The sequence below is a fragment of the Pelodiscus sinensis genome, chromosome 29 (assembly GCF_049634645.1).
Source record: "Pelodiscus sinensis isolate JC-2024 chromosome 29, ASM4963464v1, whole genome shotgun sequence".
Classification (NCBI taxonomy): Eukaryota; Metazoa; Chordata; order Testudines; family Trionychidae; genus Pelodiscus; species Pelodiscus sinensis.
Genome location: NC_134739.1, coordinates 1,726,900 through 1,749,762, shown reverse-complemented (window position 1 = coordinate 1,749,762; position 22,863 = coordinate 1,726,900). Strand labels below are relative to the sequence as shown.

At 59.1% G+C, this 22,863-nt stretch overlaps 1 protein-coding gene across 7 annotated transcripts in view; it reads left to right on the top strand.

The window, feature by feature from the left end:
• PLEKHM1 (pleckstrin homology and RUN domain containing M1) overlaps positions 1-22,863 on the top strand; it is a 36,623-nt gene that overhangs the window by 12,714 nt on the left and 1,046 nt on the right. For 6 of the 7 annotated variants that reach the window (XM_075911670.1, XM_075911671.1, XM_075911672.1 and 3 more), the window contains 10 exons: positions 481-728; positions 2,970-3,605; positions 7,119-7,548; positions 12,378-12,606; positions 13,074-13,988; positions 15,081-15,155; positions 15,240-15,385; positions 15,956-16,149; positions 17,549-17,612; positions 21,100-21,257. In XM_075911670.1, the coding sequence (XP_075767785.1) occupies positions 481-728; positions 2,970-3,605; positions 7,119-7,548; positions 12,378-12,606; positions 13,074-13,988; positions 15,081-15,155; positions 15,240-15,385; positions 15,956-16,149; positions 17,549-17,612; positions 21,100-21,257 (3,095 nt within the window). The remainder of the gene's footprint in view (positions 1-480; positions 729-2,969; positions 3,606-7,118; positions 7,549-12,377; positions 12,607-13,073; positions 13,989-15,080; positions 15,156-15,239; positions 15,386-15,955; positions 16,150-17,548; positions 17,613-21,099; positions 21,258-22,863) is intronic. The other variant, XM_075911675.1, reaches the window with a different exon arrangement.

The window sequence follows — 22,863 nt, the reverse complement described above, 5'->3', positions numbered from 1 at the left end:
GCACTGACCTGTGGTGGAGAGTCCCGCCTGGACCGGCCTGCGACTGCCGTGCTGCTTAGGGGAGCAGCCGCGCCCTTGTAGGCAGCACTAGGGCGAGAGACGAGTTTGTGCGTCTCGGGACGGTGGCTGTAATTTCCGTTGTGCGCAGGGTTTGCAGGCTGGCTCCACGGCTCTCACACCCACTCGACACTTAGCAGCAGCGAGAACCTCCCTCCCGTTGCTGCCGTGTGCGTCTGCACTGGGGCCTGCTGCCGGCGCTGCCGCAGCCTTTCCAATCAGGCCGTAGCCTAGGAAGAAGTGCGGGTTTTCAGCCGATTGGCTGTGGGCAGGAAAACACCAGAGGGAGCAGACAGCGAGGCAGCCAGGAAACCCTGCAGCACAAGATCCTCCCAGGAGTAGCTGGGAGCCTGGCTCAGCGGGGGGAGGGCCCTCTTGCAAGGGAGCTGGTTTTATAACAAACCCACCCGTTTTATGCTGCAGCTGATCAAGAAACAGCTGGTGAGTTCCATCAAGGGGCTGCAGAAACAGTACGCCACCTCCGACGCCCTGGTCACCAGCGAGGACGACCACGCCAACGCCCTGTGCTGTGCACTGGAGGCTGTGTTTGTGCACGGGCTGAAGGCGAAGTACATCAAACCGGAGGCTGGAGGAAAAGGGAAAAAGCTAGGGGGCCGTACCCCTCTTCCCCAGCCTGTCTTCTGGGGCCTGCTGAAAGTCATCACCCACAGGTAAGGAGCATCTACCCTGAGTCTCAAAGCCCTGGTCAGCTGACTCAGGCCGAGGGGCGGAAAATTGCAGCAGAGATATTTGGGCAGGAGCACGAGCTCTGAGAAACTCTCTTCTGTGGGGTCTCAAAGCCCGAGCGCCAATGAACGTCTCCCCTGCAGTGTGAAAGCCCTGAAGCCCGCGCCTGACTGCCTGGGCCAGTCACGGACGTGCTCGCGACCTTGTCTCGTGCCCTAAGCCTCAGTCTTTAGACCAACAATTCTGAGTCAGGAGAATTGCCCACAGCTTTAGCCCAGCTTGCTCCACAAGTAGGGCTCCTCTACAGCCCTGCAAGTTGGAACTGTGCTGTAGCCAGGTCAAGAGGCTAGGGATGTAAGCAACTAGCCGACGGTCTGACAAGCAAAAGCTTATCCGATCGTCGACACACTCGTCGACTAGTTGCTTAACCCCCACCCTTGCTGCCTCTATCAGAAAGAAGAGGAGAAGGGGTGCTGGGGAGAGCCAGCTTATAAGCCGGATCCCCCTAGCTCCAGCTCCATGGGAGGGGACGGGGACGGGGCGCAATGGCAGTGTTCCATCTTTGAAATGTACAGGAGTCCCTGCTGCGGCTCTTGTACATTTTGCGGCACTTCCACTTCTGCAATGTAGCGGTCGCGTGGCGTCTCTTGCTACATTGCAGAGCAGAAGCGCCCTTATCGAATAGTCGATGGAAATTCTATCGACTATTCGATTAGTTGATTAATGTAATTTTAACGTCCTTACATGGGACGTCCTGGCTCCAGCGCTTTGGGCAGAGGAGATCACCAGAAACTAGCACCTTTACTGGGACTTCATAGATTGCACCCAAATGAGGGGCCACTGACCTCTCTTGCTCTGCTCGGAGAGCATGGCTAGCGGAGCGGAGAGCCAGGTGTGCTGTCTGCGGTTTCCGAGCATAGGTAGGAAACATACAACAGCCCACTGAGAAAGTTGGTCATTGTATTTCTAGGCAATGTAGTGACCCTGGAGTTAAGGCAGGAAAATTGTTGTGGTCTGGGCGGGCACTCAGGAGGCCTCTGGATTCCATGTCCTGCTCTGTGGCCTTGCTCAAGTCGCATCTCCTCTCTGTGCCTCAGTTTCCCATCCCTAAAATGGGTATAATGGTACTGAAGGTTTTTTCTCTCCACAAAGTGCTTTGAGATCTCCTGATGCAAAGCACTAGGTAAGAATGAGCTGTTCTCGTGTGCTGTTTTAGTATGCTGATGAGTTTATGAAACATTTCCCTTCTGCACAGAAGCTTTCAATCCTGTGTCTTAGCCCAAAAGCCTATGATTTCATCCAGATTCCTTGTGAGACATGCACCCTGGGAGACATTTTAGTGTCTGAGTATTTCCACCCCCCTTCTTTTTAAAGTGACCAGAAAGCCCCACACACTTCCGCTGTGGCTTCAGTACCCTATTAGATTTTGGGGAGAAATACTTTAAATCAGTTGGTTTTGATTAACCAGTGAGGGGAAGAAAAATGTTCTGGCTTCCTGGTCTCTTTCCCTGCCTAGACAGAGGTACTGGGCGTGCCTGGCTGTTGCTGGTGAAACAAAGTGCCTAAAGGAATTTGTCACTGAAACACCAGAACCACCATCACTGGGAAAAGAAACCCCTGGTGGATCCAGCTCTTGATGCTGTAGTTGACTGTACTTTGCAGATTGTACGTTTTAATGCCCTGCAGATAATTACACTGCCCGTTGCCGCTGTGATTCTCCAGTCCTGAGGACAGAAAAGCTCTCCAGGCAAGCAGCTCAGAGCGCAAGGAAGGGAGCTCCTCCCCATGCGTGGAGAGCAGAGGCAGAGCTTCATGGGAGATGTAGTCCAATAGAGGGGAAGCACTGGAACTACAGCTCCCACGAGCTTCTGTGGCAGCATCTCCAAATCCAAATCGTTTGGTTTTCAAGAGTTTGGGCTTTTGATGCAAACCAGCATTTCCCACGGGAAACGGGGGTGTTTGTGCCAACCGGGGGAAATGGTGGCAGCCCAGCTTTCTGCAGAAAACCAGCTTCAACTAAAAACTTTTCCCTGCTGTTTTATCGTGTTCGAGCGCTGCCGCCGATGGCTGGGCATGCAGGGTCACGGGAGAGAATAGTGGGGAGTGCAAGCGTTCGACTTCCCTTCCGGGCGTGCCTGTCGGCTTCTGCCCCACTGTGCGCAGTGCATCTCCCGAGCCCTGGGCTTCACGAAGCTCAGTACCACGTTCTCTTCTTCCCTCCCTAGAAATATCATTTCCGAGCTGGAGCATCTGAGTTTTATCAGCACTGACGTGGGGCGCTGCCGGGCCTGGCTGAGGCTGGCGTTGAATGATGGCCTCATGGAGTGTTATTTGAAGTTACTGCTCCAGGAGACACCCAGACTGCCCGAGTACTATCAGACATCAGCCCTGCTGCTGGATGTGGAGGAATGCGAATTTCTGCTGAGCTTTTTGCAGGGGTTAGCTTCCCTCACCTTCGAACTGTCCTACAAATCCGCCGTTTTAAACGAGTGGACGGTCACTCCCTTGGCCCTGTCGGGGCTGTGTCCTGTTTCGGAGCTGCTGGAGCCTCTGACGCCCTTCAGCTCGGAACTCCAGAGGAAGGAGTCGCTGGGTTCGGTCTCGCACTCGTCCGGCTCCGATGACAGTGACGTTCGACCCAGCGTATTGCTCATCGGTAAAAACGAGGACAGAAGTAACCTCACCTGCTCCACGCTCAGCCTGAACACGACGAGCTGCTCCCAGCCATCCTCCAGCCCAGGCTCCGGCAGCCTCCTGCAGGCCAACTGCACCAGGAGTCCGGGGAGGGACGAGGTGCTGCTGTCGAGCGACTCCGACGTAGGGCCGGCCGGCACCGAAGAGGAGGACAGGTCTCTGCAGGAGTGAGTATCTCCGCGTGCAGCTTGCTAAGGGTCTCAGCCCCTAGGCTCATCCTCTCCCCAGCAGAAAACCTGCCAGTCTCTCCAGAGCCTCGTCCCTATCCTGTGGGCGTGGAAAGGGAAAAGGAAAGCGAGTTTCCTGCAAGCCAGTGGTGGGCAACCTGCGGCCACTGTAGCGCCACGTGTGGCCCGTGGACCCCATCTGCCCCCTCCCTTGCACGCCTCTCACGCACCGGGGAACCAGAGCCCTGCACATTCCTGCTCTGCCCCCTCCCTTGCACGCCTCTCACGCACCGGGGAACCAGAGCCCTGCACGTTCCTGCTCTGCCCCCTCCCTTGCACGCCTCTCACACACCGGGGAACCAGAGCCCTGAACGTTCCTCCTCTGCCCCCTCCCTTGCATGCCTCTCACGCACCGGGGAACCAGAGCCCTGCACATTCCTGCTCTGCCCCCTCCCTTGCACGCCTCTCACACACCGGGGAACCAGAGCCCTGAACTTTCCTGCTCTGCCCCCTCCCTTGCACGCCTCTCACACACTGGGGAACCAGAGCCCTGCACGTTCCTGCTCTGCCCCCTCCCTTGCACGCCTCTCACGCACTGGGGAACCAGAGCCCTGCACGTTCCTGCTCTGCCCCCTCCCTTGCACGCCTCTCACGCACCGGGGAACCAGAGCCTTGCACGTTCCTGCTCTGCCCCCTCCCTTGCACGCCTCTCACGCACCGGGGAACCAGAGCCCTGCACGTTCCTGCTCTGCCCCCTCCCTTGCACGCCTCTCACGCACTGGGGAACCAGAGCCCTGCACGTTCCTGCTCTGCCCCCTCTCTTGCACGCCTCTCACGCACTGGGGAACCAGAGCCCTGCACGTTCCTGCTCTGCCCCCTCCCTTGCACGCCTCTCACGCACCGGGGAACCAGAGCCTTGCACGTTCCTGCTCTGCCCCCTCCCTTGCACGCCTCTCACGCACCGGGGAACCAGAGCCCTGCACGTTCCTGCTCTGCCCCCTCCCTTGCACGCCTCTCACGCACTGGGGAACCAGAGCCCTGCACGTTCCTGCTCTGCCCCCTCCCTTGCACGCCTCTCACGCACCGGGGAACCAGAGCCCTGCATGTTCCTGCTCTGCCCCCCCTCCCTTGCACGCCTCTCATGCACCGGGGAACCAGAGCCCTGCACTTTCCTGCTCTGCCCCCCCTCCCTTGCACGCCTCTCGTGCACCGGGGAACCAGAGCCCTGCACGTTCCTGCTCTGCCCCCTCTCTTGCACGCCTCTCACGCACCGGGGAACCAGAGCCCTGCACGTTCCTGCTCTGCCCCCTCCCTTGCACGCCTCTCATGCACTGGGGAACCAGAGCCCTGCACTTTCCTGCTCTGCCCCCCCTCCCTTGCACGACTGCACATCCGCTGATTCATTCTGTCCCCTCTCCTGCCCCTCCCTCCCAGAGCTGGAGCCTTTGAATCAGCTGTTCACAGCATTCCAGCTCTGGGAGGGAGCGTGAACCAGATGATTCACACGCTCTGGAAGTGCTGGCGGGAGGGCGAGGAGTAGGAAGTGCAGGGCTCCCATGCCCCAGTGAGCAAGAGGTACATGGGGGAGGGGGGGCTGTGGTGCTGAAGTCGGAACTCCAGTGGAGGGCTGCTCATGCAGCCCAGTCACTCATTCGGGTTGCCCATCGCTGCTGTCAGTTGACGCTTGTGTGGCCTCCCAGGAGAGATTCAAAGGCCCCCAGATGATTAGCTGAGCGCCCACAACGACAGCAGGTATTTCTACTGGTGGTGCACACCTGCACATGCCTCGGTGTACAGAACAAAATTTATTCTGCACAAGGTTGGAAAAATTCGAGAGAACACTAGTTGCAAGGCTTGGCTGGAGCTTTCCTGCTAAGTAAAGTGACTGCAGCTCAGATCAACGGCAGGCTGTGGAAGGCAGGTGCAATCTAAGATCAGAGCTGGTTTTGTCTTGGCAAGTGCAGGTTTTAAACCAGGGCGGTGGTCAGAGAAGAGGCTCTGTGACTCTTGCCTTGTCGGCTGTGTTTAGATTCCTGACAAAAAGCCACCTTGAACGGCTATCCGCCCGGCGAGGCAGCAAAATGATAGCAGACCGCCGCTCAATTCATTCTGCCTCATGCAGCACTCTCGTTAACAGCTTCCTCACACAGCTTTCGCTTTTAAAAAATTCACTTCTTGAGACTGTGCCAAAAAAGAGCCCACTTGGATTCGATTAGGTTAGTGATGGAAGGATTTCTGAGTTGAGGTTCAATCTCAGCTGTTATGTTGAGATCAAAATTGAGAGCAGAGGAGCATGAAGCAGGCTCTTATCTGAGCAGACACCGCTGCTATCTGCTTATCACAGCTACCAATGCTTATTCTTACAGGAAATTGACACCCAAACCACGGCAAGCCACAGATCAAAGCAGTCATGCAAAACTGTGATAGGTAATCCTAGTCGTGTGCAGAGCTCTCTTCTGCGGGACCGACATACATAGCAGTCCAAAATAATGACTTGGGACCCGTGTAAAAGCAAACTCCCAAGTATGCTGAGGATATGAATTGCTTAAAGAAAGCATCCGTGCTGGAGCCGAGCTCGTTAGCTGGTTCAGCCTTGTGCTATGTTACCGAAAGCCAATGATTTGGGCCGGAACATTTATTTTTCTCGTAACTGTGGATGAATGAGGAGTCTCCTGTTTTGACTTGGAAAGGCCGTTCTCTGGCGGTGCAGGAACCCCTTTTTCCCAGCCCTGGAGCATTAACGCACCTGCCACAAGCAGCACATCACGCCTCATCTCCAGTAAATTCTCACAAGCACGTGTTAGTCTGTGTCTGCAGACCCCACGAGGAGTCCCGTGGCCCTTAGAGACGAACTGATTGATTAGGCATCAGCTTTCGGGGGGGGAGATGAATTCTACCCGCGAAAGCAGATGCCCTAGTGAATCTGTTAATCTCCAAGGGCCCCCGGGACTCCTCGTGGGGTCGCACAGAGGCAAGCGCAGACAGCCAGGGCGCTGCGATGTCACAGGGTATGGGACAGCACCTTCGAAAGAGGAAAATCCGTGTTGTTTGGTGCAGTGGCAGCATTTCTGCTGCTGCCTAACGCTCCGGGTCTCTGAGACCGTAGGGGCTGGACAGCTGGAAGTGCTGACGTCCTAGCTCTGCTGCTCCACCCCTGTGCTTTAGTAGCTGGTATCTAGCCCCAGCTGCATTCTTGGGTAGCTCTGCTCCACTCCTCCATCACTGGCAAGATTGGCTGCTTTTCTAAAGAGCTGGGGGCATGTTGTGCAGGAGCTCAGAGGGGATGATCAGAAAAGTCTCGCCTGGCCCTCGAGTCTGCGAGACGCTTGTCGTGGATGCATTAGACCCTAGACAAAGGCCTGGGCCGATCGCTGAAGGCGGTACACTGCTTCGGAGGCTGTGCCGGATGTCGTCCTCTCGGGGCCTCGGCGGACCAGTGAGGCCTTGCAGTTTACCACTGGAGCAGGCGTTGGTTAGTCTATTCACTTTTCTTTGCTTAAACTCTGTTTTAAGGGTATTGTCTGAATTCAGCAAAGCTCAGCAAGTCCGTGAACCTTCTGAAGAAGAGCTCGGTCCTAGCCTATTGGCATTGGCGCCCGGGCAGCTGGCATCTCCTCCTGCCGTCCCCAGAGCCACTCCCCTGCCATTGGGCGCGGCAGCAGAGAGCGCTCCATGTGCTGCGCTGCCTCCTGAGACCGGCAACCCGCCGTGCCCCTGGGCCGACGAGCCAGCTACAGCCAGCAGGCTGCCCGCTCCGCCGTCCCAAGCGACAGGAATCCAGGCGTCTCAGCCAGTCGCAGCCCACAAAGATCCCTCCCGTCAGCTTTACGTTATTGACCCAGAGGGTTACGATGGACCCAGTCAGATCAATGGCCATAAGGAAAGCCAGGAGGATCACAGGCCAGTGACGGAGTTCTTGCTTTCACCAGCAGCAGCTTGTCCGGTAGGTGATACAGCGTTTTTAGCCCTTCACAGCTGAGCAAGCGGGGAAGTGGTGAGGAAGCATAAAAAGAACGGTTTGTGGAGGGCGAAGGAGACTTCCCGCTGGCTGGTCCGTTGAAGTTAGGCCCCGCGGACCATGCTTGTTTGGTCTCCTGGTCACTCTGAATATTGCCACAGAGCCACGACGAAAAGCTTTCCTTGCCCCGGCCGTGCGCTGCGGAAGCTGAAGGCCGCGCTGCTGTGCTAGGCTTTGAGAAATCCCTTCTCGTTAAATTACCTGGCAAGCGCTGCACCAAAAGCTTCCTGATCTAGGTAGCTACGGGAAAGGGTGGCTGGATTTCCCACTGGCCTCAGCTCCCATTGTTCTCAGTGAAGGGGAACAGACTTTCGGTTGTTCTCTAGAGAAACCGCTGAGCCCTGCTGAAAATCTGTCCCTAGATATTTTGCAATCTGAAAGAACAGTCTGAGAAGTGTCATTGGGACGTGCCAGGAGAGTTCCTCTTACGCAACAACTGGCTGCACAAACCAGTCCCCTGAAACAGCCCCACCAGGTGTTGCTACATGCAGCATCAGGTGTCTGGTCACCGAGGCTAGTGCAGGGTCGCCCTCGCCAATGCTCTGTCTAGTCTGGATCTCTCGCGGGAAGGGTAGCGCCGCATCCGGTGGCCGGCTGGAACAGTCCCCTTGATTTCACTGCTTGTAAACGTAGCCTGATGGTCGAGCCAGATTGTGCTTTGCTTAATTCCATCTCCCGATGCATCATTCTGTCTTGATGCTATTGCCAAGTATCCTCACGCCGCCCCAGACAGTGTCTCTTGCTGGGGTCTGCTCCTTAAAAATGCTCAGTGACCATCTCACGAGGACAGTCAAGGGATTAAAAAATAATCAGATGAATGGCACTTCTAAGCAATAATAGCACACCGGTTATTTAAGGGCGTTTTCTACATTTTCAAATATATTGATTTAAGTAACACGATACAAACTGCACTGTGCTCACTTTGTAGTTACTTTTGATTCCTGTACAAAATAAAAGAAATAGTATTTTGCAGTTCCCCTATTACAAAGACGATAGTGCAGTCTCTTTATCGTGACAATTGAGTTTACAAATGTAGAATTATGTACAAAACCCACCTGCATTCAAAAATAAAACCATGTCAAACTTTAGAGCCTACCAGTCCGCTCATTCCTACTTCTTGTACAGGCAGTTGTTCAGACCAGTGCTTCCCAATTTTGTTTGGCCATGGAACCCTTTTAAAAAAAAAAAAAAAACACCAGGGGAAACTGGTCGACCAAAAAAAAAAAAAAAAAGGTGGAAAAAGTGTCAAGCAAAACTAAACAAAAAACCCCTGCCAGCCCGCCTCTCAGACTGCAGCGGCCCCTTGAAATGACGACCTGGCTCGCCCACCCCTAAGGCCGGCTAGGCAGCAGGGGGGGTATGATTGGGTTCTTGCAGAGCCCTTACTTTCACACAGAGCGCTGTTTGGGAAACACTGGTTCAGACAAACAAGTTTGGTTACATTTGCGCGAGTTAAAGCTGCCTGCTTCTTCTTTACAATGTCACCTGACAGTGAGGCAGGTGTTCACACTGTTTGTTGTGGCTGGTACTGCAAGATATTACTTGCCAGATGCATTAAGGATTCATAGGTCCCTTCACGCTTCAGCCACCATTCCAGACGACATGCGATCCAAAGCAACGGGGACCAATGCAAGGGTGATTTTCATTTCCGGTGGTTCAGGTTCTGCAGTTTAAAAGAGCAACACTTTCATGTAGAAGACTTCTGAAAGCAGGCTCCACACCTTGTCCTTCTCAGACTTTGGACAGCTCTTAAACCTGGTGTCGAGTGCTGTAGCTGTCTTTAGAAACCACACGTTGATCCCTTCTAGCTGCAGTGAAAGTGTCCTTAAAACAAGCATGTGCCGGCTCATTGCCCGAGACTGCTGTAACAGAGACTGTTTGGCAGACTTTGGGTAACAGAGGGCAGGAGGCAGACAGTTCTCCCCCAGGGAGTTCAGTCACAAATGTAACTAACTCGTCATTTTTTTAAAGAGCATATCAGCGTAGAAGCACATCCCCTGGAATGGTGACTGAAGCATGCAGGGGCATATGAATGTTTAGCATCTGGCATGTAAATACCTTGCAACACCAGCTACAATAGTGCCAGGCAAACGCCTGTGCTCCCTCGCAGGTGATATCGTAAATAAGAAGCAGGCAGCTTTCTCTCCCATAAATATAAACAAACTTGGTTCTCTAGGTGATTGATTGAACAAGAAGTAGGACTGAGTGGACTTGTAGTCTCTATAGTTTTATATTGGTTTGGTTTTGAGTGCAGAGGTGTAACACAAAATGTCCATTTGTAAGTTGCATTTTCATGATTGCACTACAGTATTTGTATAAGGTGAACTGAAAAATACTGCTTCTTTTGTTTATCATTTTTACAGTGCAAATATTTGTAATAATTATAGAGTGAGCACAGTACACTTTGAATTCTGTGTTGTAACTGAAATCAATATATTAGAAAATGTAGAAAAATATTCAAGACATTTCAATTAATATTCTATTTTTAACACTGCAATTAAAACTGTGATTGATTTTTTGGTTTAGTTAATCACTTGAGTTAATTGCAATTACTTGACAGCCCTACATATTACCTATCCTGCCTCTTGGCTGTGGTTTGGTTGATCTATTCATAACCTGTGCATGTCAACAGGAAATTCCGTCATGCTTAAATATCTGTTATTGTCCTGCATGAGTCATTCCTTTTTCTAGAGTAAATATAATCTTCTTGTATCTTGGCGCTTGCTACATTGTGTGTAGGGACTGTCCCTTTAGCAGCCAGAAGGGACAGTGGTTTTTCACAAAAAATAAGTAAATAAGGTTTAGCTCATGTTCAAATCATAAGGATGCTTGAAAATTAAGTAGAACACATGAGCGGTGATCATTTTATTAGATCAGCTGTTGCAGTATGACTAAGGGTTTGGTGGGAGATGTCACCCGTGTGCACAGTTGGAGTGGTGGTAGGAAATGGAGAAGAGCCTATCTAAGGGAATGCGCTTACCCTAACCTGGAGCAGGCGCTGGGTGACGTGTAGGATGCCGCTAGCCACTCGCCGCACGCTGCGGGAAGTTGGTGCCTCCCAGCTGCACAGATAGAAATTCGCTTCAGGGCGGGCTTAAAAGTAATGAGAAGACAGAACGTGAGAATGGCCAGGCGGGGTCAGGCCAAAGGTCCGTCCCGCCCAGCGTCCTGTCGGCTGACAGTGGCCAAGGCCGGTGCCCCAGAGGGGGGAACAGACCAGGGAACCATCATGCGATCCCTCCCCTGTCGCCCCTTCCCAGCCTTTTTCCCCCAAAAGTCATCTCATTAGTTCATCTTAGGCCGGGGGAGGGGAACCTAAGGCCTGGGGCCAGAGCACACTGAATCTACGCGCCTGGGCCCCCGGGCTCTGGTGTGCGAGGGGAACGTGGGGGGGGCTTTCTCCTCCTCAGCTGGGGCCAGGTCAGTGAGGGGGGTTTTTTGCTTCTCACTTGTGTGTGGCCCCGACTGACTTTTCTGTGGGTCAGCAGCCCCGACCCAGAAAAGTTCTCTCCCCCTCTCCCTCCCCCCGGCAGATCCCAGACTAGCGATGCCGGCTCTGCCCGTTTTGGGTCACTGCTGACACGCTAAGGAACGCCGACTTCCTAGTGTCCCAGCGAGCACCACTCTGGAAACGGATACGCGCCTGGGAGTCGGTGTGCAAAGCAGGGCTGTCAGTGGTTACCTGGTTACCCGGCGAGCCGTGACGGGAGAGGCTCAGCAGTTCTGGGTAACCGGTAGAGCCTGGAGCAGCTGCCTGGCCTGGCCTGGCCTCCCCACCGCCGGCTACACGCTGGCTCTCGGGGACCCAGCTGGGGAGTCTGAGTTATTTCAGCTTTAGGCCACCGAGCCCGCAGCGCGTGTAATCACTGCAGTGTGCAGCAGTTACACGTCTAAGCGCGTTTTCACCCCCCCAGTGCCGAGCACGGCTGCTCGTTGGCAAGGAGAAGAGGCTCTGCCCCGAGCCAGCATCTCGTCTTGGCTCCTGAGGTCGAGCCGGGTCCTCACTCTTCTCGTGCATTTTTACACTGGAGCTAAAGTTCTCTTGGCCAGATGCATGAAAAGAGCAGGGGCTGGACCAAATCGGTCAGATAAACAGCAGCACGTTGCTGGGCCCAGGCAGCAGAGCCCTGGAGCTGGAAGGACCGTGGCAGCTCAGGTGTGGCTGCGATGCTGGAAGGAGCAAGCACACAACCTGCCTCCTCTTTAGAAAGCGCTGAGGGTGGCCCTGGGCGTTAGTGAGTCAAAGCAGAAGTTTCAAGAGTCTAGAGCACAACAGGGATGAACAAACGTGGAAACAGCCCTTCTCCTGTCCGCTGCAGCCTGAGGGCATCCGGCCAGTGGTCGCTACAGGCGCACGGGACATGCAGACTGGGAATGGCGCGTGAAGGTTTGAGCAGGGGGGGAGCCTTCGAGGACTTAACCCCCATGGTCTCCTGGGGCAGTTGTGTTCAGGCGGCGGCGCTGACCGAGGAGAGGGACCGTGGCATGGCCGCGTCCCAGGGCAGGGCTGACTTTCTGACCTGTGAGAGGATAGAGCTGCTAGCGAGCCCACAAGCCCCGTTCAATGTAAACACGCTTGGCTTTGCAGGCAGCTAGCCCCCACCCCTCGTGCACTGATGCGCCTGCTTCGTTTTGGACCCGTGAGCAGGGCCACTGAAGCCCCCGGCCGTGTTGGGTGGCGCGTTGGGCGACGCGTGGGATGCTCTCAGGCCCTGGCCTAAGGTCAATAATATTTCAGTTCTTTTTGTACCTAGAAAAGAAGGGACTGGATCTCAGAGGACGACTTCTCCAGGCCGTCTCCGGAAGGGAGCAGCAAAGGCCTTACGGGTTCCTCTGGGTCCTCCCCTGAGGGGGTGCAGGAAGGCCGGTCCGCAGAGCCGAGCAGCGCACTCCGTCTGGAGGAGGCTTCAAGGATCGGAAGGCCCCAGGCCGCCCCTGAGCAGGAACAAAAGGGCTTCCATGTTGTGCATCGCAGGCAGATCGGTGCGTGAGCGCAGCCCGAAGGGGCCGTGGGGATGGCACGGGAAGCCGCCCGGGTGGAGCGTAGGCGCAGCGGGGGAGCTGCCTTGCAAACCCTCCTGGTGAGAGAAGCACTTTGCGCCACGTCATTCTGATGAGACCCCTTCTGAGCAGGCGTAGAGGGCGCCAGCTGCTCGTGGGTCCCCGTGCTGCGGGGTGCTCCTGGCCCCAGCTGTGGGGGTAGCTAGCAGATTTCTCTGGCATGCAGGCCCTAAGAGATCCATTCTCCCCAGTGCCTGGTCACCAATACCAGTGCAAAGTGCAAGGCGAGCGCCCCTTCTCTGGGGGCAGTTTTACACACTCATTTTGCACAAGGGGTAGAGCAGTGGGAAGTCAGGCCACTCTCTGGGAGGCAGCTGGAACGCTTCCCTGCTGCTGTGCCTGCTCGTGGGAGCTTCTCCCCGGCTCACGGAGTGTCTTGTCTCCCCAAGGTCTCTCCAATCCCTTCCGAGGCCTCCTGAAGCTGGGCACTTTGGAGCGCCGGGGAGCCATGGGCCTGTGGAAGGAGCTCTGCTGTGAGCTGTCGCCTCTGGAGTTGCGCCTCTTCCTGGACCACGAGGAGCGGGTTTGCCTGGAGAACTTCTCGCTGCTGCGCTGCGAGTCGCTGGGGCGGGTGTGCAGCGACGGCCGCTTCGAGCTGGTGTTCTCGGGGAAGAGGCTGTGCTTGCGGGCCCCTTCCCGGGACGAGGCTGAGGACTGGCTGGACAGGATACACGAGGCGCTCCGCAAGTGCCGGCCCCAGCAGGAGGAGGAATGGGAGACGCTTGACTGTCCGGAAGGCGCCCTGGAGGGGCTCGCGGTTGGAGCGCTGCCTGGCGAGTCAGCGGCGTTGCCCCCGGCCAGCAGCGCTGCTGGAAGCGCCTGTGTCTGGACGTCTGCTCTTGCACCAGAACTCGACGCCGTGAAAGAAACGGTGCTGTACATGGATGTCGACAGGGCTTGGGCTCCGTTCATTTTTTCCTTGTCGTTGGACGCTTTAAAATGCTTTAAAGTGAGAAACCACGAAAAAATCCTGAGCAACAGCTACGGGATAGAGACGATCCAGGACATCCTGCCCGACACGAGTCTGGGCGGGCCTGCCTTCTTCAAGGTGATCACCTCCAAAGCCGTCCTGAAGCTGCGGGCGCCGAGCGCCGCCGCCGCCGCGGCGTGGAGGGGGCTCGTCCGCCGGGTGCTGACCTCGTATCTAGAAACGGCCGAGGAGGCGCTGACGCTCGGGGGCCATTTGGACGGGAATTCGCAGGCCATCTTGAAAACCACCGTAAAGGAAAATGGCTTTTTGCTGCAGTACCTGGTGGCCATCCCCGTGGAGAAAGGCCTGGGCTCCCAGAGCTTCATCTGCGCAGGTAGGTGCTGGCTTGGCCGTGCGTCCTGGCTCCGCCTCACGGGACAGGCCTGGCCTGGCCGCTGAAAGCCGGGGCTCCGGCCCGGGGACGAGCCACGAGGAGCGGGTGGTCCCAGGGATCAGCGCTCCAGGGACAGAGAGTTCCACTGCAGCAGCCTGTGACTCATTTAACCGGCACCCAGGAAGTCCCGCCCCCAGCGCTCTGATTCCATAGGAGACCAGACACTGATTTCCCCAGAAAGCTTCGTGTGCTCTTCCTTTAGTCGATTAAACTCGGGGAATCCCCACCCGGGTGCTCTGCGCCCAGCAGGCTTTTCATTTCCGAACCATCACGTCCTTCTGCCGGAGCCCGGCTGCCCCTCGGCCACTGACGGGCAGAGGCAGCCGACCGAGGGGTTTGCAGGGCCTGTCTGAGCTTGGCTTCCCTGCCTGCAGTCATGTCCTAGCCCTTGAAATGGGCCGACCCAGGCGTGTGTGCTGGCTGCCAGGAGCAGCGTGTGGCCCATGTGCGTGGCCAAGGCCGGAGTGCGACTCCCACGGTCTGTCTCACTAACTCTGCTCCTGCTGGGCGGTGGAGAGCGCAGCCCCCTCCGCTGGGCTCCGACTGGCCCCCAGTCAATACACAAGCCCCGGTTCTCCCGCGTGGGACGTGACTAGTAGGAAAAACTCATGATCCAAATCTCACCACAGTGAACCCCAAAGGAGCCAGGTTAGTGGCTTCCAGCTGCTCCTTCTAAGGGTTCCACATCCCGGGCTGAGCCTGGACATTTGTATCTAGCCACAGAGGAGACGGGGGCCAGATCTCCTAGCGACTGGTTGGAGCAACTCTCTTTCCTTGGTGCCGTGCTGCTCACCGCTTGGGTTGGTTTCTTGCTGTTTTCTGCATCTGTGCGCTCGGGGCTGCTTTGGTCAGCTGGGAGCTTTGGGGAAAACCTCCTTGAGCTTTGATTTCCTACTGCGCCTTCTGGGCAGGGGGAACGGGACCCACTGTGCTCTGCTGGAACCCCTGGGAAGCGCACGCTTCTCCCGTTAGCAGCTCCCTCGCTGGACTCTTCTGTGTTACTCTTCTCACTTTCTCTTGGCCTCTCTCTAGCCCCAGTGACTCTGCTGCCCCGTCTAATTGGAGATGTTCTCCGCAAAGTGCTTCCGTCCACAGCCCAGCTCCCAGGTCTGTGCTCTTTGGACCCATCTTTGGAGGTGCCTGGGGTTAGGGTTCGCTGTTCTCTCACGGCCCAATCTCTCTTCTTCCCAGGCTGTTCCCGCCAGATCGGACTCAGTTTTGTGAAACCCAAACTTTGTGCCTTCTCTGGACTCTATTACTGCGACGGTTGCCACCAGGACGACGAGTCTGTGATTCCCTCGCGCCTCATCCACAACTGGGACTTGACAAAAAGAGCAGTAAGTCTCGGGAGGGGCTGCCCAGTTCTCTCACACCCCTGTGGTCCAGCGGGGCAGGAGGGGATTTTGCCCGGGCGTGGCGCTGGGGCACTGGTGCTGGAATAGCGTGTGCGGGTCTGACATCCACGCTTGGAAAAGGGTGTTGGCAACCTGCGGAGGGTGCAGAAAAGAACCAGCGGCCTAAAGGTCAGGAGGAGAATACAGCTGGCGGTGCCTGCAGGGAGCCAGTACCACGCAGTGCAAAGCAGGACAAGAGGCCGCCTGGCTCCAGTCGAATTAGACGCACGGTTTGCCAGGGAGGGTGGGTTTGCTGCTGCAGCAGAGGCAGGTTCGCTGCCGTTTGGAGTCCTCAGCTTGAGCCGGGATGACTCTGAAAGATGCTGTAGCCCCAACACCGTTCTCTGGCCTGTGTGATGTGAAGGCGCAGTGATCCTGTGGTCCCTTCTGGCCTTACAGTCCTCGACTGTCCTCGGGAGCATCCTTCGTGGCAAGGCCTGCTCCAGAGCCCGCAGGGGGCATCCCCTGCGGCGAGGCCGGCCCGGATCAGTGACGGCTTTTCCTGTCTTTTAGATTTGTCGACAAGCGTTAAAATTCCTGAATCAGATCCGCAATCAACCCTTAATCAACCTGAAGCTGGTGAACGAGAGCCTGTACGGCCACGCGGAGCAGATGAGTCGAATCCGCAGAAGCCGCGAGCAGCTGAAACTGCTGGGCGATTACCTCCTCGTGTGTCGCAGCGGGGCCCTGAAGGAGCTCAGCAAAAGGTGAGGCCGCTCTCTGCGCTGCTGGCGTCCTGACCGTCCGCCCAGACTCACGGCTCCCCAGCCTGGCCTGGCTCCGTCTCCCTCCCCGCCCAGGCACCTCGTCAGGGCGCTCTGCAAAGGCCCTGGGGGGCTGGAGCAGCCCGAGACCGAGCCGGGGGTCCAAGGAGCGGCTCTGCCTGGAGCTGGAGCCTTCTGGAGGAGTCTGGATGCCACGGGTCCTGGGAGCTAGACACTCCCGACTCCGCCACCTGCCGGGCCCTTGGGAGGGGCGATGGTCTGTGCCCAGCTGTGGCAGGCGGGAGGGTCGCTCCCGTGCCGTGCCGTGGGGAACTGGCCTTGGCAAGGGCCTGGGAGCGCTGACCGTCGGCCTGCTGCCTGGGCCGGCCCCTTGCACCTAACGAGGGGCGGAGTCGCCCCCTTCCCACGGCAACGAGGCCACAGCCGGGGGGCGTGCACTCGAGGGGCTCTGCACGCGGGACCCCTGCCAGCTGGGCCACGGAGTGTTTGTGTCCAGCGCAAACCCAGCTGTGGCCGCCCCGACATGCATGGAGAGCCCCAGATACAGGAGGTGCCAATAACAGTGAAACGAAGCGGCGGCGCCCTGGCCACAGGCCCCGGCGGGTCTCCAGTCCTGGGCCAGCAGCTTTGAAGCCGCTCGTGCGCCTCCCCTCCGGCCATGGGAGCACTCGAGGGGCGTGTCCTTCAGTCCCCGCTCTGGGAGCTTTGCTGCTTAATGTGCATCGCCCCCCTGGCCGGGGAGAGCTGGGACATGTGGCCCCGACGCACCCGGGTCACCGCCTGGCTGCAACCCACGCCGGGGTTTAGGCAGGTCGAGCCGGGACCTTGGATGGTCGGGGCTGGCGACCCCCTCAGCAGCCTTTGCCAGCGCCCGTCCGGTCCCTGCAAACCCCCACGGGGAGCACAGTGCTCTGCTAGTAGCCCGCCCCGCTCCGCCGAGAGGCATCTCCTGATGGCAGCCACGGCAGGTCGGGTTGACCGCCCGCGGGATGTCAGAACGGTCATTGCTCACTGGTCCACTGGCCCAGCCACCCCCGGTTTGCGCTGGGTCCCTGGGACTGTCCGACTTCTCTGCTAGGACGTACTGGGGCAGCGGGGACCATGGGGGCTTTGTCGTTGCCCCCGTTTCCATCCGCTGCTCCCTGGTGTGCATCAGTTTCTGGCCCACGTGGTAAGAGGGAGCCACGGCAGCCTTCCTGCTGAAGAGGAGACAGCTGGGCAAAAGGATACGATACAGGGACTTTTGGCCCATCTCAAGCCATTTTAATGGGAACGGAAATCAGATTTGCAGGAGCTTCCACATCATGTTTTGTGCCTGCCTCGACGTCCTTTTCCGGCCTGGGGAGGTGTCTGACCCTTGTTGTTTTGTGTTTCTTTGGAGACTTGACCATCGGAACTATCTCTTGGACTCGCCCCATAAATACAGCGTGACTGACCTGCGACAGGTGAGAGCTCTGCTGTGGGCGGGGGTCCTCTGTGGGCTGTGTCAGGATGCAGTTTAGTTACAGGCATTTTTAGTAATAGGGTTGCCAGATGGTTTAACCAAAAAGACCGAACCCGCCCCCCCAACCATCAAAAAAAAACCCACCAAGGGGGGAAAAAAGAAAAGGACCCCAAGAGTTAAGAAAAAAAATGTAAACAGCGTGGCCCCTTTAAGAAATGCTTTTGAGGCTTTCTGGCCTTAACAAGCTGCTGGTGGCCGCCCGCCATCTTGTCTCCCTGCACCGGGCCAGACACCTCCCCTGCGGAACCAGGGAAGCCCCCGGGATTTTCGCCTGCTGGCTGGGAAATATCCGAAAGTGCCAGCCAGGCATGTCAGGTGTCGGGTATTTTCTGAAATTTTTTACCGGCCAGGAGGCGAAAATCCCGGACACCTGGGAGCGGTTTCTGCGCCGCGAGTGCTCCAGGAGGCAGCGTTCCCGTTAATCCGCCCGCCCCGGCAGAGACTCTGGGCTCCACGCAGCTCACTGGGCAGGGCTGCAGCCGCCTGCGGGGCGGGGTTGGCTCCCGTGGCTGCCGCTCTTACTCCTGGGTAGCACCCAGGATCCGCTGGCTGGGGCTGCCCAAGCAGCAGCCCATGTGCCTGGCCCAGGGCCACCTCGGCTGCACGGGGGGCTGGGACACGCTGACCCAGCAGCTGCCCAAGTCCCGGAGCTCCACCAGCCTGCGCCCTCCTCCCCGCGGGGTGATCCCGCTCCCTGCGCGCTCCTGGGCCTCTTCCTGCCGGGCCGCTCCACTCCCCTCCCAGGGACTCCACGGGCCCTGCTGTCACCGGTGTCCCCTGCGCAGTGACCAGACGGGGACCCTGGAACTAGCAGCCGAGGCCTGTGTCATGCTGCTTCCCTGGCTGCTTCTGCGGGTTCCCAGCTGCTTAGCACGGCAGCCCCCTGGCTCCACACTGGCCCCGCCTGGCCCACGCAGCCGAGCCAGCTCCCCCTGCCTGGCCACCTTAACCCCTTCCAAGCCAGTGTGGCTGATGCCCATTCGCGTGCACCCAGCACGTGTCCCACCGCTGCCGTACTGCGAAGGAGGGACAGGCCTGAGCGCGCCCTGACGGGCTGCAGACCCTGGGGGTGTTGGCCCAAAGCAGGAGGGCCAAGGGCCAGAGGTTGGGGCCCTCTGTTTCCAATGGCCTGGCTCAGCCCCCCGTGGCCAGAGGGGCGCGGCGCAAGGCGGGCTGGGGCATCTCTGAGATGTTGCTTCCGCCGCAGCGGCACCGTGGTGCGAGGTGTCTGGACACGAGGCCCTGCTGCAGCCTCTGGCGCGAAGCCACCTGCCGGAGCTGCCCCTCTCCGCCCCTCCCCTCGTGCCCAGCCTCTCCGCACAGGCGCGTTCGGACGCCTCGGGCTGCAGCAAAGCGCCCTGGTGCGGGGAGCCACGGCGGGTACATCCGCATGGTTCCGAGTCACCCAGCGCCAGCGTCGTGCTCTACCGGGCTGGCTCCGTGGAGAGCAGGGCCGTGCGCTCCTGGGCAACCTGCCTGGCAGCGAAGCGATGCAGAGACGGGCACAAAGGGCAAAGAACCAGTCGCACCAGGCCGCCCTGGGCCAGCTTCTTGGGCAGCGAGCCAGACGCCCTCCTGGTGCCCTGCCCACCTGCCTTGTTGCAGTGGGCACGGAGCCAGCCCCCGGCGCTGCGGCCGTTCAGTCCCTCGGCACCGGCAGGACCGTGGCCTCGTGTCCCGGGTGGTGCCGAGAACCTCACAGACGTGGGCCTCCCCCTCCCGCTGCCTTGTTGGGATGTGGCCTGCGGGCTCTCAGCCAGGCCCTCTGCCACAGGAACGTGCTTCCGGCCCTGGGCTGAGGGGGACAGAGCCCCTCCCAGCACGAGCTTCACCTGGGGACGTGGGGCGTGCAGCCGCTGCGCCATCTGGAACCTGCTTTTCAGCTCAGGCCGCTCGCATCACGGTCTGCCCCAGCCGGGCATGACCAGGGGCTAGCCGTGGCACACAGACCCCGCAGAGACCAGCCTCCCCACTGCTCTGTAGAGGCCGTGGCTAGCCGTGGCACACAGACCCCGCAGAGACCAGCCTCCCCACTGCTCTGTAGAGGCCGTGGCTAGCCGTGGCACACAGACCCCGCAGAGACCAGCCTCCCAACTGCTCTGTAGAGGCCGTGGCTAGCCGTGGCACACAGACCCTGCAGAGACCAGCCTCCCCCCCGCTCTGCAGAGGCCATGGCTAGCCGTGGCACACAGACCCCGCAGAGACCAGCCTCCCCACTGCTCTGTAGAGGCCGTGGCTAGCCGTGGCACACAGACCCCGCAGAGACCAGCCTCCCCACTGCTCTGTAGAGGCCGTGGCTAGCCGTGGCACACAGACCCCGCAGAGACCAGCCTCCCCACTGCTCTGTAGAGGCCATGGCTAGCCGTGGCACACAGACCCCGCAGAGACCAGCCTCCCCACTGCTCTGTAGAGGCCGTGGCTAGCCGTGGCACACAGACCCCGCAGAGACCAGCCTCCCCACTGCTCTGTAGAGGCCATGGCTAGCCGTGGCACACAGACCCCGCAGAGACCAGCCTCCCCACTGCTCTGTAGAGGCCGTGGCTAGCCGTGGCACACAGACCCCGCAGAGACCAGCCTCCCCACTGCTCTGTAGAGGCCGTGGCTAGCCGTGGCACACAGACCCCGCAGAGACCAGCCTCCCCACTGCTCTGTAGAGGCCGTGGCTAGCCGTGGCACACAGACCCCGCAGAGCCCAGCCTCCCCACCGCTCTGCAGAGGCCGTGGCTAGCCGTGGCACACAGACCCTGCAGAGCCCAGCCTCCCCACCGCTCTGCAGAGGCCGTGGCTAGCCGTGGCACACAGACCCCGCAGAGACCAGCCTCCCCACCGCTCTGCAGAGGCCGTGGCTAGCCGTGGCACACAGACCCCGCAGAGACCAGCCTCCCCACCGCTCCGCAGAGGCCGTGGCTAGCCGTGGCACACAGACCCCGCAGAGACCAGCCTCCCCACCGCGGCTAGCGTGGCGCCCAGACCCCGCAGAGACCAGCCTCCCCACCGCTCTGCAGAGGCCGTGGCTAGCGTGGCGCACAGACCCCGCAGAGACCAGCCTCCCCACCGCGGCTAGCGTGGCGCCCAGACCCCGCAGAGACCAGCCTCCCCACCGCTCTGCAGAGGCCGTGGCTAGCGTGGCGCACAGACCCCGCAGAGACCAGCCTCCCCACCGCTCTGCAGAGGCCGTGGCTAGCGTGGCGCACAGACCCCGCAGAGACCAGCCTCCCCACCGCTCTGCAGAGGCCGTGGCTAGCGTGGCGCACAGACCCCGCAGAGCCCAGCCTCCCCACCGCTCTGCAGAGGCCGTGGCTGGCGTGGCGCCCAGACCCCAGAGAGCCCAGCCTCCCCACCGCTCTGCAGAGGCCGTGGCTGGCGTGGCGCCCAGACCCCAGAGAGCCCAGCCTCCCCAGCGCTCTGTGAAGCTCTCTCTCCTGCAGATAGCCAGCGGCGTGTTTGAGGTGCACCTGCAGGCGCTGATCCAGTTTGCTTCCCACCACGTCTACAACTGTGACCTCTGCACCCAGCGAGGCTTCATCTGTCAGATCTGCAACCGCAGCGGCATCGTTTTCCCCTTCGAGTTCGACACGACCAGCCGGTGAGTGGTGCAGCCAGGACTGAGGTAACGGGGGCGGGGCGGGGCTGTTCTCTCTGTTGTACAGGCGGGGAGGGGGGCTGAGGCCTGGCTGTGCTGAAGTGTTAGGCCAGCCGAGCTGCGTGGCTCAGCCCCGTGGCCCTGCAGTGGAGCCAGACCCAGTGACTCTCCCAGGGGCACCCCGGCCAGGACTTGGCCCCAGCTCTCTACGCGCTAGGCTAGAGCCGGAGCTCCTGGGCCAGCCCGTCCTCTCCTGGGGGCGTTGGGAAGGATGCTGGTGCCTGAGAACACAGGCCTCGTGTGGGGTCCGGAGGCCCGTGGCCAGCGCCCTGGGGTGTAGGGGCTACCTGGCTCAGTGTCCTTCAGAAAAAGGCCCAGCTGGGTCAGTGGTGGGAGAGCTGGGAGAAGGTAGCGTCACAGCCCTGAGACCTGCCGGGGAGCGCGAGAGGGGTCCGGCCCTGGGGATTCTGCCCCGCTGAGCACTCTGGCCCCGATCCAGCGATGTATGTAAGCACGTGCTTGAGCTAGTCCTCTGGTGCGCTGGGGGTGGGGTCCAGAAAGGCTCCTGGGTCCTGCTGCAAAGATTTCAGTGCCTGGGAAATGGGCGGGACCCGTGTTCAGTCCCGGTGGGCCCATTGGACCCAGCCGTGGCAGGTGAGTCGGGGCCCAGGGAGGTTCCCAGTGCGGGGGTCAAGGCTAAATCCCCACTCTGGCACGGTGAATGCAGAAGTGGGGGCCCGCAAAAGTCCCCCAAAACCTGAACCCTCCAGGCTTTGGACCAAAATGTCCCCCCAAAATCTTAAAAACCTAGATGTTTGGGGATAAAAATCCGCTGCCACCACCCACGTAATGGTAAGAAAACCTGGGAATCCCCGCCCTGAAGTAAAACCAGGACACGCAGATTAACCAGGCCATGTTAATAGGGAAGGAAGAACTTTTACTGTCACCACGATACTCCTGTTACCAGTATAGCGACTGGATGGAAAAGTCACCAGTTAATAAACTCGCGGGGATTCCCCGTGGCCAAAACTTAGTTGCAAAGAGAGGAAACCCCATTTGTAAAGGCACAGACATCACTTGTGTGGCGAGGCTGCTGCGTGCCCAGAGCCCCGACTGGCCGTGCCCGAGGAGACGCCTGCGTTTCACCAGCACGGATCCCTTCAGGCCGCTGGGCTGGGGGGCGGCAGGCTGCCTCCATTCGCTGTTGGGCGAGTGCGCTGGGACCTCCCGCAGCCCTGCCCCTCCGCTCGGGGACTCGCAGTCAGGCCAGGCGGCACGGCTGCTGTTTGCGGGCCAGGTTCACAGCTGGCGTGCGCCAGAGCGTCCATGCCTAGGCGGCGAGCCCCCCCCCCTCTGCTCCCAGCCGTCCCCACAGCGCCGCCTCCCCCAGCCGCATCTAGCAGCACTTCCTGCTGTCGGGCTGGGCCCCAGTGGGGCAGGGAGGGGAGGCAGAGTCTTCGCTCTTAGCCTCCTTCCTGCGTCGCTGGGCGCGCCCTGGGCCTGCGCCGACTTGCACGTCAAAATGAACCTTCCCTCCTCGCGTGGCAACATCAGGGGCTAGTGAGTCGCCCGCCCCCACTGTGGCCTTAGAGACGTTGGTTTTGCCTCC